Source organism: Perna viridis, chromosome 5, assembly GCF_037379345.1.
Source record: "Perna viridis isolate PV_CMFRI_1.1 ecotype Kerala chromosome 5, ASM3737934v1, whole genome shotgun sequence".
Classification (NCBI taxonomy): domain Eukaryota; kingdom Metazoa; phylum Mollusca; class Bivalvia; order Mytilida; family Mytilidae; genus Perna; species Perna viridis.
In genome coordinates this window covers 15347577-15362988 of record NC_142449.1, presented here as the reverse complement: position 1 = coordinate 15362988, position 15412 = coordinate 15347577, and the positions used below count along the sequence as shown (strand labels likewise).

Below are 15412 nucleotides of genomic sequence, written 5' to 3'. Positions count from 1 at the left end.
AAATCAGAATATATGTTCGATTTCTGTATTTGCTTGTTTGAATTTTTTTAATCGTTTTTTTGTTTTCTTCTTCTTCTATTTTATATATGCATGTTTTTATTTCGGAACACAAATAATTAGTTCTTATTGATAGTACTAGATGAACTGACAACGCTTACGTGGTCATACTTATTGTACACGATGAGGTGAGTATAAGGTATGAGGCAAGAATCGACGGTTGCAGGTGAATGTTGTTTTAAGTTAAAATACCTCAGGTTATCCATTGTTCTAATGCGAAAATACTTTTGTCATCACAGTGGATTATTTTAAAATAGGAGAATAAAAGGAAATCACCATAATTTATATTAATGTTTAAAAAATGAAACTACACCACTACACTACTGTGAAACTTGAAAAAAAAATCCAAGCCTTTTGGAGCAGTCGTATTTTAGCTACATTGAAATTCAAGATTTGGTGGATTCCGGAATGCTCTTTTATTTCTTGTTTTCTGTGTTTCTGTGGTTTTTTTTTCGAATTCTTTTTATTAAGTTTTGTGTATTTTGACTTTTTTCATTATTTTTACTTGGTAAATTTCTTTGACTTATCAAATATTTGGTAAATCTTGAAAAATCATTATTAAGAGCACTTACGAGAGTAGACATATTCATAATGCGTATTTTTTTAGATAATATAAATCTTAATACATTTATTGCTATTTTTCAATGATTATATTATATAGTAAAAGATTTTTTTATACAAAGGTATAGTGCGCCAAATATCGTTTCGTTTTCAACAGCTTTGAGAAAGCGATACGTTTGATTTCTCACATATCAACTTTCTGCGATATTGAAGATCATAAAAAAGGACTTAAAGAAAAAACAAAATCTGCATTTATGTGGAATGATTTTTCTTTTTTTGTTAAATATAATCGTTTTATCTGTGAATTTTGAGTGTTATGATTGAATGATTTACATATTCTCTTCCGAGAATTAAAGATGTTCAAGACTTGATTAAACAATTGGACTAAGTTAATATTTGAATTGTCAGCAAGATATAATGATCAGGAAGTCTTATCTGCAAAAATATATACAATGTCATTGACATTAACGATTGAAAAAGGTTCGTAAGTACTAGTTCACTCGTTTTGGATAATGTCTCTATCTTAGGAAATTTGAATGACACAAGAAAAATAGCCTTTGTGTTTCAGCTTATACGTCCAAGACAAAAATCAAAAGACTGACTGATGGTCTGAGTTAACAATCAGTGATATTTATGATATTTCTTACTTAATAAACACAATGTCAATCAGAATAACTATTACAAGTTAAAACTAAAGAATTAATTTGCAGTGAAAGTGATTGGTACTTTAATATTACCGTTGACACTATACATATCCAAATAACACTTTAACATTTACACCCCATTTGCCTTATACAAAGGAAATCATATGTAATTAGTTACAACTTGAGATTTCATTGAATTATGTAACACAGGGGGATATTTTGTTGTCTTTTAAGCACCACATGCAATGCTTACAAACGAAAAAGTGCTCTCACCTTTCGTCTCCTAAGCAGTTTAAAGTCACACAAGTACATCTAGTAAACCTCATAACTGCCACTCACCCAGACATTAAAGGCGACAAAAAGTACATATTCAATAGTATTCCGTATTCAAACTTTGCTGTATCACGAAAATAATCTTCAGTTGATGTTTCCTGGTAGTAATATGTGTCAGTAGACTGGTCATACAAACACCGGTCCATGCTAGATCCGATAACACATGAGATAAATATCTTTGAACTGTAGCAACATGATAATAGTACTTAGATCACAGCTCATTACTTTCAATTGTCAATCTACAAACTCCCTCGCATCTATTTCTAGGAACTTTAGTTATAGGACATGATGTACATAGTAAATTGGTTGACAAAATAGGAAAACTAAGACTATAACAATTCTATATATTTCTTTTACTGATATTATACATCCGCTGCCAACAAAATTTTCACCAACTGATGGTGAAACTTGAACTGGAAAGACTTCTTTAGAGACCTGGACTTTTTGTATCATGCTAAACTTCTTAAAGATACATGTACGCGGTTTAAGATATGCTGCCCAAACAGTTCTACGGTCGCCACCTCGCAAATATGAACTTGTCGGCCAACTGTGTACGTCTAACTCCAAAAGGAGAATTTTTTGTCTTCCGTACACTACTTAAGTACCAGTCCACATAAAATTCAGACACTACCAATGGTAACGTGATTCATGGTCAAGAAAAACCCACCAAACAAACGATACTTTTTAGTCTACATATGCCATACATTCACATAACAACAACCTTTAGAAAATCATACATTTATCTCCCACTAAAAGCAACCAAATCAAGAACGATAACTCTTGCAAAGTGCAAATTTCATGCACAATCTATATAATTTTTTATCTCAAAAGCGCAACAAACAAATGAAAAACTAAGACTGGTTATGGAATCAGTTACTCTTCATGAACAAGAAATAAAACTGAATTTTGTGGGTTTTTGACATGCATGAATCACCTTCTGTCTGATTTTCAGAAAGACTGCTACTTAAATGGTGAATGTCCATAGAAAAGTAGTAATTACTTTCCCAATCTAAGCATTTGACCAATGATTACAGTGCTTGGTGAAAACCTGGTTTTTCACTTAATTGTGTTTTTTTTTCTCTGTATCTTTTTTGATGAATGCTTTTCACTTAACTTTCGAGTTTTCGATTCGGTTACCCTTGAAATCACCTTTCTTTGAACAAATATTGCTTTTAAGCTCCATTTTCTAAAGTTTTCCCATGGATTTTTCAAAATCTAACATCAACTGAAACATTGAATTGTAAAGAGAGTATCTAAACCATTCCGTTTTTTTCTGTTTCAAAATAGACTTCGTCGTTCAGAAATACCCTTTCTTTACATTGTTTATCACTTTTTTATTCAATTTAACCAAAACCTAAAACAATATGTTGTTTACAGTAAAATGTTTTGTTTTGTATGTTTTTTGGAAAGCTGAATAGGTAAGTTTGTATGTGTCCCCAAATGCGAACACTTAACGTACTTTTCGACAGAATTAAAAACAGGGAAATGCATAAGACCGAAGATTCTTATTGAAAACCAACACCCAAGGTTTAACATTTAGGAAAAGACGGAAGTGCATAAACAAACAAAAACAAATATAAACCTTCCAGTGAGTCAAAATTTGATATGGGGAAACACACGCGAGCTTAATGTAGCTTTGACCTTTCGGTTCGTCCCACTTACCCCATGGTAGAGGTATTAGTTTACATGTTTCTCGCTGTTGGTGCTCTGTTCATTCTATGCTGGGGTTCCATTGTCAAATCTCTGTGGGTCTGTAGTAATGGTAAACGACGCCAAATATATCTGTTTTGATTTTCCACTACATTCCATATCAAACTTTGAAAAATGTAACTAGTTAATTTGAATTAATCACAGGTGAAATGCAATGAACCATTTGCAAGGCTTAACACCTTCTAACGATATGTTTTATATTGCTTTGTTTTAAATTAGTTTACCTTCAATTTTACATTGATTTGTAGACTATATTAAGCTCTAAATAAAAGAATATGTAAGCTGATGAGGGTGTTCATATTTCATATCGACTCCCGTCAATTTGTTTCTGGGGGAGCTTACCTGGAGATATAGCACAACGGGAGAGTGTTAGAAAGTACAACGCAGCATTAACTGGGGGCCTACAGACAAGCCAAAGGTACTGCAAAGTTTCAAATATCAGATAGAAAGTCAGGAGTTGATCGAATTTCATGAAATTTGTCTACATAACTTTCTATCATAATTTGACTCTAATCTATTAAAACAACATTGTGTGTGATTATGTTTCACAAAAGTTAAAAAAAGCATTCTGCTAAAATATAAATTACACATTTAAGGAAAATGAAAGAAACTTATTTCAATTATATATCTATGTTTGTTTTAGTTTTTGTTTTTCGTTTTTGTATTGTTGTTGTTTTTTGTTTTGTTGGTTGTTTTTTTATTACTCATTTTGTCCTTTTTTATTCTTGTATCCCCGAGTTATAATTGAAATATAAGACTTTTTGTCCATTTGATTGTGAAGTAATTTCGTTGGGCATGTAAAAATTAAAAAAATAATCCAATGCATTTTGGTAATTCATGAGAAATTCGGGGGCTCTGCAAGCTACGACAGAGTTTTTTTTTTTTTTTTGATAATGGTTCTTGCAGAAATTACTCCGCTTTAAATATTACAGTTGTTGATTTTTCCTTTATTGTGAAGATTATATATGAATGAAAATTGAAATGTAGCTTATGATCTTTTAAACATTTAATTTGAATACATATGTTAGTAAATATCGGGAGATGAATGGTCGTGCATTCTGTTAACTGTATATATATATAGGAAACAAAGGCGAATAGACCAAATTTAAATAAACAAAGGTGTTGATAAAATACTACAACAGCTTCACACTGTATATCGGTGTAGTATTTGAAAAACTATAGTTGTTGAATGCTTGCTTCGTTGGTTAACATTTGTTTTTTTTTAGTCAAAGAAAGATAACTAAAATTTAAAATTCAGACTTCGAGTGTAGAATATAATTGGTGTACAGTCGCATGGTTTAAATGTAATACATGTATACTGAAGTAATTTTGATCACGCTGAACTGCGATTGCTGAAAGTGATTGTTGATGGCTAGTAGTTTCGTCCCCCATGGTGTTTAGTGTGACAAAATAGGCTTTTGGGCGCACTACACAGTTGCAGGCGAACTGTTTCGCTGAATTTATAAGAAATCTAATTACAATTGCGAAAAAAAAAATCGAAAAAGTTTTCTTATTCTAATTTCTTTCTTTTACACATCCTCAATGCACGCATACTTCCAGAAACAGTTTTTAAGTACCTACTATTTTATAAAATATAGTACTTGCCATTTAATTTTGGACAGGCATCCAATATTTGTACTAAAACTCAGTAATAATATTTTTTCAACATGTTACCATGGGTACTGGTTTTAATGACAATATGCACCAATTCACATATAAACTTGATGATTAAAAATTACTCTATTAAAAAAACTTGGAATTGCCTTTAAAACTTCTATTTCACCAAATGAGACGAAATTTTCAAAATTAACCTAATTATAAAGGACAGACACTCCTTTTTCACAATATATTCCTTATTGTTCTATTTGCCGTAGTCTAACTCTTTAAATTATACAAATTATTTTTATTTGTGTACAGATACTAATTGTATTTTTTAAAAATAATTATGTAACACATACAGTGGCGGATCCATGTGATTCCGGGGGGCCCCCCCTTTCCGTTGGAAAATTTTGTATATTGTGTGCAAAATTTAGGCAAATATATCCAAATAATAGTCTGGAAAACCCTTTTTCCAAGACCATACGGGTATCCACTCCACCCCCCTTTCCCGATAAAAAAATCTTGGTGTGTCCCTAACATTTGATTAGCCTGATGCAATATTAAAGTTACTGGGAAGAATAATCTCTATTTCCAAACTTCCGTCGATTTCTGTGTTTATTGGTGCCAATAGTATGTTCAATATTGTCATACAGCTTCATGCTAACCAATAAAAGGATTCACTATTGTAATGTTTGAATTGCCCCTCCCGGTATAACACTGTGGAAAGAAGACGTTCCTTCGAGAAAATTTGCATTCGGAGAACTTTTAAGAAGGAATGTTGTAACGGTTGATTCAAACTTTAAAATGAATGTTATTGTGTTGAAAAGACAACATTGGAAATTATTCAAATGAAATTCCAATTAAATCATAACATTTTGCTTCATACTTGAGTAAATTGTCATTTTTATCTTTATGAAAAAACTGTCAGTGTTAAGGTAAAATAAGAATGTAAAGGTTCGTTTCTTGATGATTTTATCGAAGTCAAAGGCGCGGACTTAGGAATTTATTTCAACACCTTTGTTTTCTAAATGAAAGCTGTTGCTTTTGGGGTCTTTTTTTTTGTTGGTATGCGAGCGTTTATCTTGAGCGGTTTTATAATGTAAAAATAATTGTTTTAGGCAATGTGTCTGATAAATCAATATTGGCTAGGTACCAAAATTTTTACAATAATGATATATTTTAAATATGTTTTACCGTTTGTTGTGTAAAATGTTATATTTGTACCTGACACGAAGTATTCTGTCTGTATGTCTATCTGTCTATCTAACTATCTTGAATAGTGACATATCAAGACAAAGTTGTTGTTCCAAATTTTAATTCTAATTCGTTCTGAGTCAGAGTTGTGACCCTTTTATTTTAAATTTTGTAGCCTGTTAGGGACCAAGTACAGCTTAATGCTAAATTCATGTACTTAAATTAGTGAATACAATTTTATATTAAAGATATGATATATTATTTCGCTTATTTTATAATGTACATGTGTGTGTCACAGGGCAAATTGGAATCCAGTAGGATCTGAAATCATTGGAATTTCAATTTGCCCTGGATTTTAACCAGTGTAAATTAGAATTCTGTTTTGTCCTAGGAGAATTTAAAATTCCAATTTGCGCTAGGGGGGTTCTGGATCCTACTGGCTTCAAGTTTGAAAATATCAAAGATCAAGATAAAAAATATTTTTTGTGCTTAGAGCAATTTCCTGGTAAATCAAAATACTTTTTTTTTCATTATTTTATTTCCCCTTTCATGATTTTATCAGCAAGACAGACAAATTGATGATTTTTGTGTATTTATCTGATTGTTTTAAACCAATTATCTTTTATGTTAAGTTTTCTGTGACAGGTATTACTGGTTTAACTTTCAGTTTTAATCCTTTGAACATAGATCAAAAGTCATGAGATGAAAAAACGCACATACAAGCATGCCATTAACCAAGACTGCTAGCCTGCATCTGACTACAACTGTAACGGAAAATGTTTAATCTTAAATGTTCATGCCGAAGTTCCAAAAACACTTGCTCCAATAATGTCACAAACAAAACATTTTAAAAAATGTTGTAATAAATGAGACATCAATGTTCTGATATTATAATGGTTTTAGTTTTTCATAGTAAAATTTTGTAGTTTGATGTAATAAATTATAGTCCTTTGAATAAAATATGTTTAAAATATATTATTATATAGATAGCAGTGATTTACCGAATGTTCCCAGTGTATTTTTTTCCCCATAATTCACTCTGTGAAATAAATTCGGTAATTTCACCCTCGTGCTTTCTCCCGCCAAAACGTCACAACACGAATATCAATCCGCTGTTCAGAAATTGATATTCGTGTTGTGACGTTTTATATTTATGTTAAAAATAACAGTGAATAATGGAGGAAATCTATAAAACAAATAGGATAATCAACCGGTTATCGTGCCAGTATTTACATAGTAAAAAAGTCGGCCATGTTTACAGTGATCGGGTTGCTAGGAGATGTTATTTAGATTTAAATGGTTTGTCCAAAAACCGAAGAACCCAGAATGCATTTCGGCGTTATTTCGGATATCTCGGATTTATTTTACGCGAACAATACCGAGAAGTTGATCAAGCAGACGATTGTCACCGGAGTTCGACGGGAACTTACGAACTTCGTTTGTAAACAAATCGTCCCGTAGAACCAACATGGCGGATAGTATGGGATTTTCCCGTAAGGATTTGTTACGCATGATTTAAGCTAATAAGCGACTTGTTTAGGGAGAAGCCGTTTGGCTAAACGAATGAGCAAGTCATTTAAGACAATTTAAACGAGGTAGGTGTCAATAAAGTCGTAGAAAATATTTTTATTCAAATTTTAACAGTATGTTATTTATGTGACGCCGAGTATAGGCGTTCTTCGGCATTCATGATCGTATTTTGATTATTCACTCTTTCCAATTAATTATCCTATTAATATTTCCAACAACATTCAACATTTTCATAAATCATCAGCATATTTTAATTGTTCAGTAATATCCGAAGCCCCTGACCATTAAATCTACTGTGATTTCAGATCCTACTAAAATTTAGTAAGATCGAGAATCCTCACGGCAAATCGAGATGACTCAATTTGTCCTAGGACAAATAAGTATTCCAATTTACACTGGTTAAAATCCAGGGGGAATTGGAATTCCAATTTGTCCTGGATAAATTGGAATTCCAATTTGCCCTAGGAATATTCCGGATCCTACTGGATTTCAATTTGACATGTAATATAAACATTTTAGTTTTCTCTGAACATCTTCATTAATCTGGAGTGTAATTTTGGTGTTAAACGTTCATTTTTGCCTTTCGTGTGTTTTTGTCTACTTTACTGCCCATAAAAATTTAGACAGAAGCTTTGAAAATGCGAACAGTTGCAAGAAATTTTTTCTAAATATATACTTCAAGCGAGTCTTCGGGATGTCGAAAAAAGTTCTCGCTGTTGTGTAATGAAGGCGACACTATACTTGTCCGATTACCAATGTGCCCTGACACATGGGATGAGTTCGACATTTTAAATATCAAATGGAGCATCAATATTAATATGACAGCTTTTTTGATGGAAATAATGATTTATGTAAAGATGTGCTTCAATTATCATTTTCCTTTCACACGTGTTTTACCATGTTATGTAAGAGAAGCAAGCAACATAAGACACTCGTCATTGTGAAGCACGGATTTTTGTAAGTTTTTCTCTCCTTCAAATCTTTTTGTCCATTTATCCGTTTTCAAGTTGGTCAACCTGGAAATTTGACAACCTATTTATTTGCCATCACACTTTTGTGTCCCAATCGCAATCTCGAATCACGCATATCTAATTAAAAAAAAATACTTAAAATATATTTTTTTTTCATACCTTTTTGTCATGTACTTATTTTTGCCACAAGGGAGTGTCTTAAGGTCATATTCACTCGTAACTTACAGTCTTTTATTTACAGTTTTGACATTTAATTGCTTGACCCGTGTGCTATAGAAATGCAAATATTTATGACCTACGGTTGTATATCACTCATTGTAGGTTTGCTTATTATTTGAAACGACTACGGCTTTTTTTAAGATTTCTTTCTTTTTTCATATTATGTTCAACTTTCTAATGCTTCTTGTCATTTTTTAAATTGATTGAGTTGTACACACAACATTTCTGATATACCGTCCTTAAAGCACCTTAAACACCAATACAGGGGCTTGTTCCCACTATCAAATATGCAGTCCGAAGAATGCATACGTGTTTATATACTTGCCGAGCTGCATATTTAATAATGGTAGCAAGCTCCTGTGTTCGTGCTTATATACAAGTCGGGCTCCATATTTGATAGTGGGGCAAGCCCTTGTTAATCAAGAAAACAACCACCTCTAAACATTAGAAATTCTGTTGAGGTTTTGTATACTAAAACTATTAATATATGTTAAAAATATGTCCACAGTTACACCCATTTTTCAATAAAAATGACATTTCCGTAGGTACACATATATAAGTCATCTGGAGAACATAGCTACCAGCAAGTTGTAAGCATGGTATCACCCAGATATGTCATAGGATCTCTGCTACTTCTTAGTCGTTTATCTCATGCGTGCGAACAGAATGGAAGTAAGTAATTTTATTTCATTTGTCTGTCTGTTTGTTTTTACATCGAACATTGATTACTGTAAGTAATCTACGTTAATATCCGTAAATATTGAGATTTTAGATATACCTAGATACAAATATGTAGTTCTTAGTAGAGATTCCTCGTACTTTGTAAAAAAAAACAATTCCAAATCATCTTCCAAATATACAGAAGAAGTTTTCAAAATGCTGGAATTTTTTATCGACAACATATTTGTCCAGTGTGGTAGACGCGTTTTCAACAAATGGTCGGCATTCCAGTGTGAGCAAATTGTGCTCCTCTACTTTCTGACCTATTCATCCACTCTAATGAGGCTGACTTTATAAAGCTGATCTGATCCAAAAGAAAGAAAATTGTTTTGCTAGATCCTTTAATCTCTGTTTTCGATATAAAGATGACGTATTATCGCTAAACAATTCTAGTTTCGGAGATTTTATACATCGCATCTACACCCTAAGAACTTGAGATAAAGGATACTACAGACACTGTGAAGTCAGCCTCATATCTTGGCCTACACTTTGAGATCGACGATGAAGGAAAACTATTGACCAAATTATACGACAAACGCGATGACTTTTCATTCCATATTGTCAACTTTTCTTTCACCTGTGGCAACATCCCCTCACCACCTACGTATGGAGTTTTCACATAACAAATCATACGTTATGCCAGAGCTTGCTGTAACTACGCAAACTTTTTGTATCGCGCTAGACTACTTACAATTAGGCTTCTGGAACAGGGTTATGTTGCTACAAGATTGAAGTTGCATCTGACAAAAAAGGAAAATCAAATTTTCATACATTTCTTTTTGTTAAACTGTCAAGCATATTCATCCGTTTAAATACATAATGCTCTATATTAGTACATAGACTCAAAATTGATACAATTTATTCGTCATTTGTTGGACCTAATGTGGCTGGTATGACTTTCGTGTGATTATTTGCCTTTTTTGCCATAATTTGAGTACAGAACACTTGCATGGTCAAAATTTGCTTTTGTAGAAAAAAAGTACATGCACGTGCATTTCTTTTTTTATTGTTAGGTTGAGGTCAAAGACGGGTATGAGGATACTTATATAGTGTTTCGAACAAAATCATCAGATTTAACTTGTAAACTTGTTTCTACACCTCCCAATTTGATATTGTTTCCGTCCTTTTCGTTGGCCACACATTTGAACGACCAAAACTAATCTTGTGTAATTATGTACCAGTTAATTTTTGGTCTACAAGCAATTTCTGCTTCCGTTTAAGAACCACGGACTTTGTCAATGACCACAGACAGGAATTACCTATATTGTGTCAACACCTCCAGTATATCCATGTTGTTGATTCGAATCCGAAACCAAATTTCACATAGGTAAGATAACCTTCAGTGAGTATCTTATTCAAAATTTGTGTTTTTTATAGTTAATTGCGGTAGTACTTGGGTGAAAGTTCTAGAGACAAACACGGATGGCCAAGTTTTGTCCGGAAGTAAAGCGGAACTACGCCAAGCTGTCCTGGGAGGCTCAAGGATTCGGATATTGTTCGGCAATTATACCTCGGATACACAGAGCGCAAGTGCAATTGGAAATGAAGTGTGTGTACAAGCTTTGTTCCATATCAGTAAGAACGGTTGGAATAAATTTCAATCCTCCGCATACTGGTGGTTTCTAAGTGTGTGTACCACAGGAAATGTTCATATGTCACGTTGGTTTGTTGGGTCCCATACAAGACCATCACCACCAAACACGAAAACCAAGTACAGTATCACATGGTTTGTAAGGTAGGTAACAAGCTGTTATATTTTCATATTTTGGCTTGAAAATTGATAAATAAGCATGGTTTTTCTTTATTATTTTTTACAGTATCATAGTTTCCTATTTCGTTTTAACCCGACTTTGTTGTCATCATGAGCAATTCAGTGAGTGTTTCAAGAAAAGCAGAGGGTGCCTATCCTACCGGCAGGCTCTTAGTTTAAAGAGGAGTTCGAGTTGCTCAAATATTTCTTAGTTACTGTGTGTAATGTGCGTTAGATGTTGTATTTTGTCTGTTTTCTTGGTCTCTGGATTTCTTTGTTCATCGTTCTAATCATGGTCTTCTTGCTTCTACTATAAAGAATATAAAAAAAAATCTTACATAAGGTCTATTTGACAAAGTAATGATTTGTGGTAAGTTTGTTTTTTTTCTATTTCAGGCATTTGAGTAGCGACTCAAATATTCAGTCTCCAATTTACTGCAATGCTAAAGATGGAGCTGTAAACTGTGGGAACCTTACACGGCTAGCAATAGCTATTCAAAATGGGGGAGAAATACACATAGTCGATCCAAGCTCTGGATATTCTTCAGAGTTCTCAAACATTGCATACAGTACAGATTTGACTAAAGTCGCAGGAACGCACATATGGAGTGTAAGTCAAATGAAAGTCGGAAATCACATAGAGTTCCAGGAAAATGCGTATTGGTGGTTCACCATCTGGTCAAGTAGTGGGTCACGAGACATGTCAAGATGGAGTATTGGGGAACATACCGATCGTGGTCACAGTGCAGACTCGCTTTTGATGAACTGGTTTGTTGACCCGTGCTGGACATTAGCATACGAACATGATGAAAATGGCCAGCCAGTTGATGGATCTTTTAACCTTCTACGGGCAGCTGTTTTGGCAGGGAAAAGAGTGAGACTTGTACACAATAACTACGCCATAGAGGCTGACTATTTAGAAGTTTTAAAAACTCGGGTGACGGCCCAAGTCCTTGGTCACGTGTCTAAGGCCAATTTAGAAAGATTTCAGTCAAATGTTTATTGGTATTGGCAACACTATGATACAAAAGGAAGGATCGAAACTGTGCGATATTCTGTCGGGTCAAAAGAAAATCGCGGAAAATCAAATGGGAAAGGACGAGTGAAATGGTTCATCGACACTCGACCTTGGACCCATGTTTATTCACATTCTACAACTGGTTCACTACGTCATGGTTCAAAACAAAAGCTCATCAATGATGTGAAGGAAGGCAAGATGGTCCGATTTGCTATTAGATATGCCCCTAATCCAAAAACTTCATTTGTAGTAGCTAACGCCGACAACTTGGCAATAAGTCCTGACGGTACTGATTTGGCAGCAGAGCATATCCGGTCAGTGAGCATCATTTTAATGAGGGACGGTGTCAGTGAGGAAAACGACTATGTGTCGTTTCAAGACAACCCTTACTGGTACTTCATGATGGCACTTACTACTGGTAAAATAGAGCGAAGTAGATGGACCATTGGGAGTCATGAGGCTAGAGGAAATAATGATGTCACTGCTGACATCGACTGGTTCACTAGTTAATCAACCAACGACGTAACATTATAACTGACCAATACAATGTATTATTGTCTCTTGTTGGTATCTACTGTATAAGGCATCGACCATTTATATATTGAGGGTTGCTGGGATATTTTTGAAATAAAAATTACTTTGAAGAAAAAGAAAAAAACATTTTTCTGGGGTAACAAAAAAAAAAAGATTAAGTTCCACAATGGTAACAAAAATAATAATTATAACAATAAGCCAAAGTGGACAAAAATCAATATTTTGATATATTAGAAAATGAATTTTTAATATTACAAAACCATTTTTTTAATATTAGAAAAGATTTTTTAATATTAGAAAATGAATTTTTAATATTACAAAACCATTTTTTTAATATTAGAAAAGATTTTTTAATATTAGAAAATGAATTTTTAATATTACAAAACCATTTTTTTAATATTAGAAAAGATTTTTTAATATTAGAAATTCATTTTCTAATATTAAAAATTCCTGATTTATTAATATTATAAAACATCACACATTTTGTAATATTACAAATTGAATTTGTAATATTAGAAAATGAATTTGTAATATTAGAAAATGAATTTGTAATATTAGAAAATCACTATGCAATATTGCAAAATAAGTCACATTTTTTAATATTACAAAATGATTTTCTAATATTAAAAATTTGTAACTGAATAGACAAATCCATTTTCTAATATTAGAAAATCAATTTCTAATATTCAAAAGTTGTTTTTTAATATTAGAAATTCAATCGATTTTTTTGATATTAAAAAGGTGTTTTGTGATATTAGAAATCTAATTTGTAATATTAGAAAATGAATTTGTAATATTGAAAAATCATTTTTTAATATTAAAAAACACTTATATTGTAATATTGGTAAATATACTTTTTAATATTACAAAATCATTTTTTAATATCAGAAAATATTTTTTCAATATTAGAAATTCATTTTCTAATATTACAAATTCCTGATTTAGAAATATTACAAAACATCACACATTTTGTAATATTAGAAAATGAATTTGTAATATTAGAAAATCACTTTGCAACATTGCAAAATCAGTCACATTTATTAATATTACAAAATGATTTTCTAATATTGAATACAACAAATGCACTTTCTAATATTAGAAAATCAATTTATAATATTAAAAAATCGTTTTTTTTAATATTAGTAATTCAATTGAATTTTTAATATTATAAAATGATTTTTTAATATTAAAAAAGTGTTTTGTGATATAAGAAATCTAATTTGTAACATTAGAAAATGAATTTGTAATATTAAAAAATCATTTTTTAATATTGGAAAATACTCATTTTTGTCCACTTTGGCTTGCCATAAATAAATGTTGTATTCTGTTTTTCATTTAAAAAAAAATAGGTAGAAAAAATAAAAGAGAAAAGGAGGAGAGGAGAGGAATGGCGTGTACATATAGTGAATATATCAAGAACTGCCATTCAACATGTTAAATTATGTATGAAGAAGTATTTAATATATGTCTTTAATATTAACATTTTACGGTTTATAGTCGCAAAATTCACGATGTTATAATAAGCAACTAAATAGATATCAAGATCCAAAGACTTTCGGTTTTTACATTTATCCAGTATTTTAGAATGATGCTCAGATTTAACACCCATTAAAAGTTTAAACAGTGATTTTAAAATATAAAATGTGGCAGACTGTATTTCTACCAAAAATACACTAACTACCACTAAACATTATAACCAATTTAAATTTTATCTCCAACAGTGAAGAATACCAGACCGTCCGATTATTTCTGAATGTGGTTCTCCAATGGAATACTTGGGCAGACTTCTTGACTATTTTCTGCTACCTATTATAGTTACATTCTTAGAAACTTTTGTACCCGACAGCTCAGAACTTTTACAGATTCTGTACGACTTCATATCCGACAGCTCAGAACTTTTACAGATTATGTACGACTTCATACCCGACAGCTCAGAACTTTTACAGATTCTGTACGACTTCATATCCGACAGCTCAGAACTTTTACAGATTATGTACGACTTCATACCCGACAGCTCAGAACTTTTACAGATTCTGTACGATTTCATATCCGACAGCTCAGAACTTTTACAGATTCTGTACGACTTCATATCCGACAGCTCAGAACATTTACAGATTCTGTACGACTTCATATCTCCTATATGTACTTAACTTTGATTAATTGATTGTTGGGGTTTAACGCCCGGGCAGCAATATTTCAGCTAAATCCAGGCAATAAACATGGAATGGATAATAAAATGAACATGAAATGAACTACTCAAAGCTTATACGTTCACTAAGTCCTCTGTAAATTTCTTAGAATTAACAACTTACAAGGGCGAAAGGTTTGAAGCAACAACCTACTATATAAAGGAAACTGAAAGTTTTCAATACCTTCATAGAAAAAGTGCACATTCAAATGGAACCTTTAAAGGTCTCATTAATGAAGAAACATTACGACACTTAAGACTTAATAATAGTCCAATTTGAATAATGCACGATCTCTACATTATCTAATTCAAAGCTGAAAGAAAGAGGCTACTTGAATTCTGAAAATCAGCAAAATATGCAGCTTGCTCTGTCCGCTAGCAGAG

At 32.2% G+C, this 15412-nt stretch overlaps 1 protein-coding gene across 2 annotated transcripts; it reads left to right on the top strand.

The window, feature by feature from the left end:
• Positions 1-7537: 7537 nt before the first annotated feature.
• Positions 7538-15092, top strand: LOC148616211 (uncharacterized). 2 transcript variants are annotated; one of them, XR_015922122.1, is made up of 5 exons: positions 7538-7693; positions 9364-9490; positions 10916-11273; positions 11685-14283; positions 14562-15092. XR_015922122.1 is itself a non-coding variant. In XM_088583032.1 (4 exons), the coding sequence occupies exons 2-4, from the start codon at positions 9415-9417 to the stop codon at positions 12814-12816; spliced, it is 1566 nt and encodes a 521-aa protein (XP_088439158.1). In that variant the 5' UTR covers positions 7538-7693; positions 9364-9414; the 3' UTR covers positions 12817-15092. The 2 variants fall into 2 exon arrangements, 1 of the variants encoding a protein (XP_088439158.1); XM_088583032.1 differs by having other exon boundaries at positions 11685-15092.
• The last annotated feature ends 320 nt before the right edge of the window (positions 15093-15412 follow it).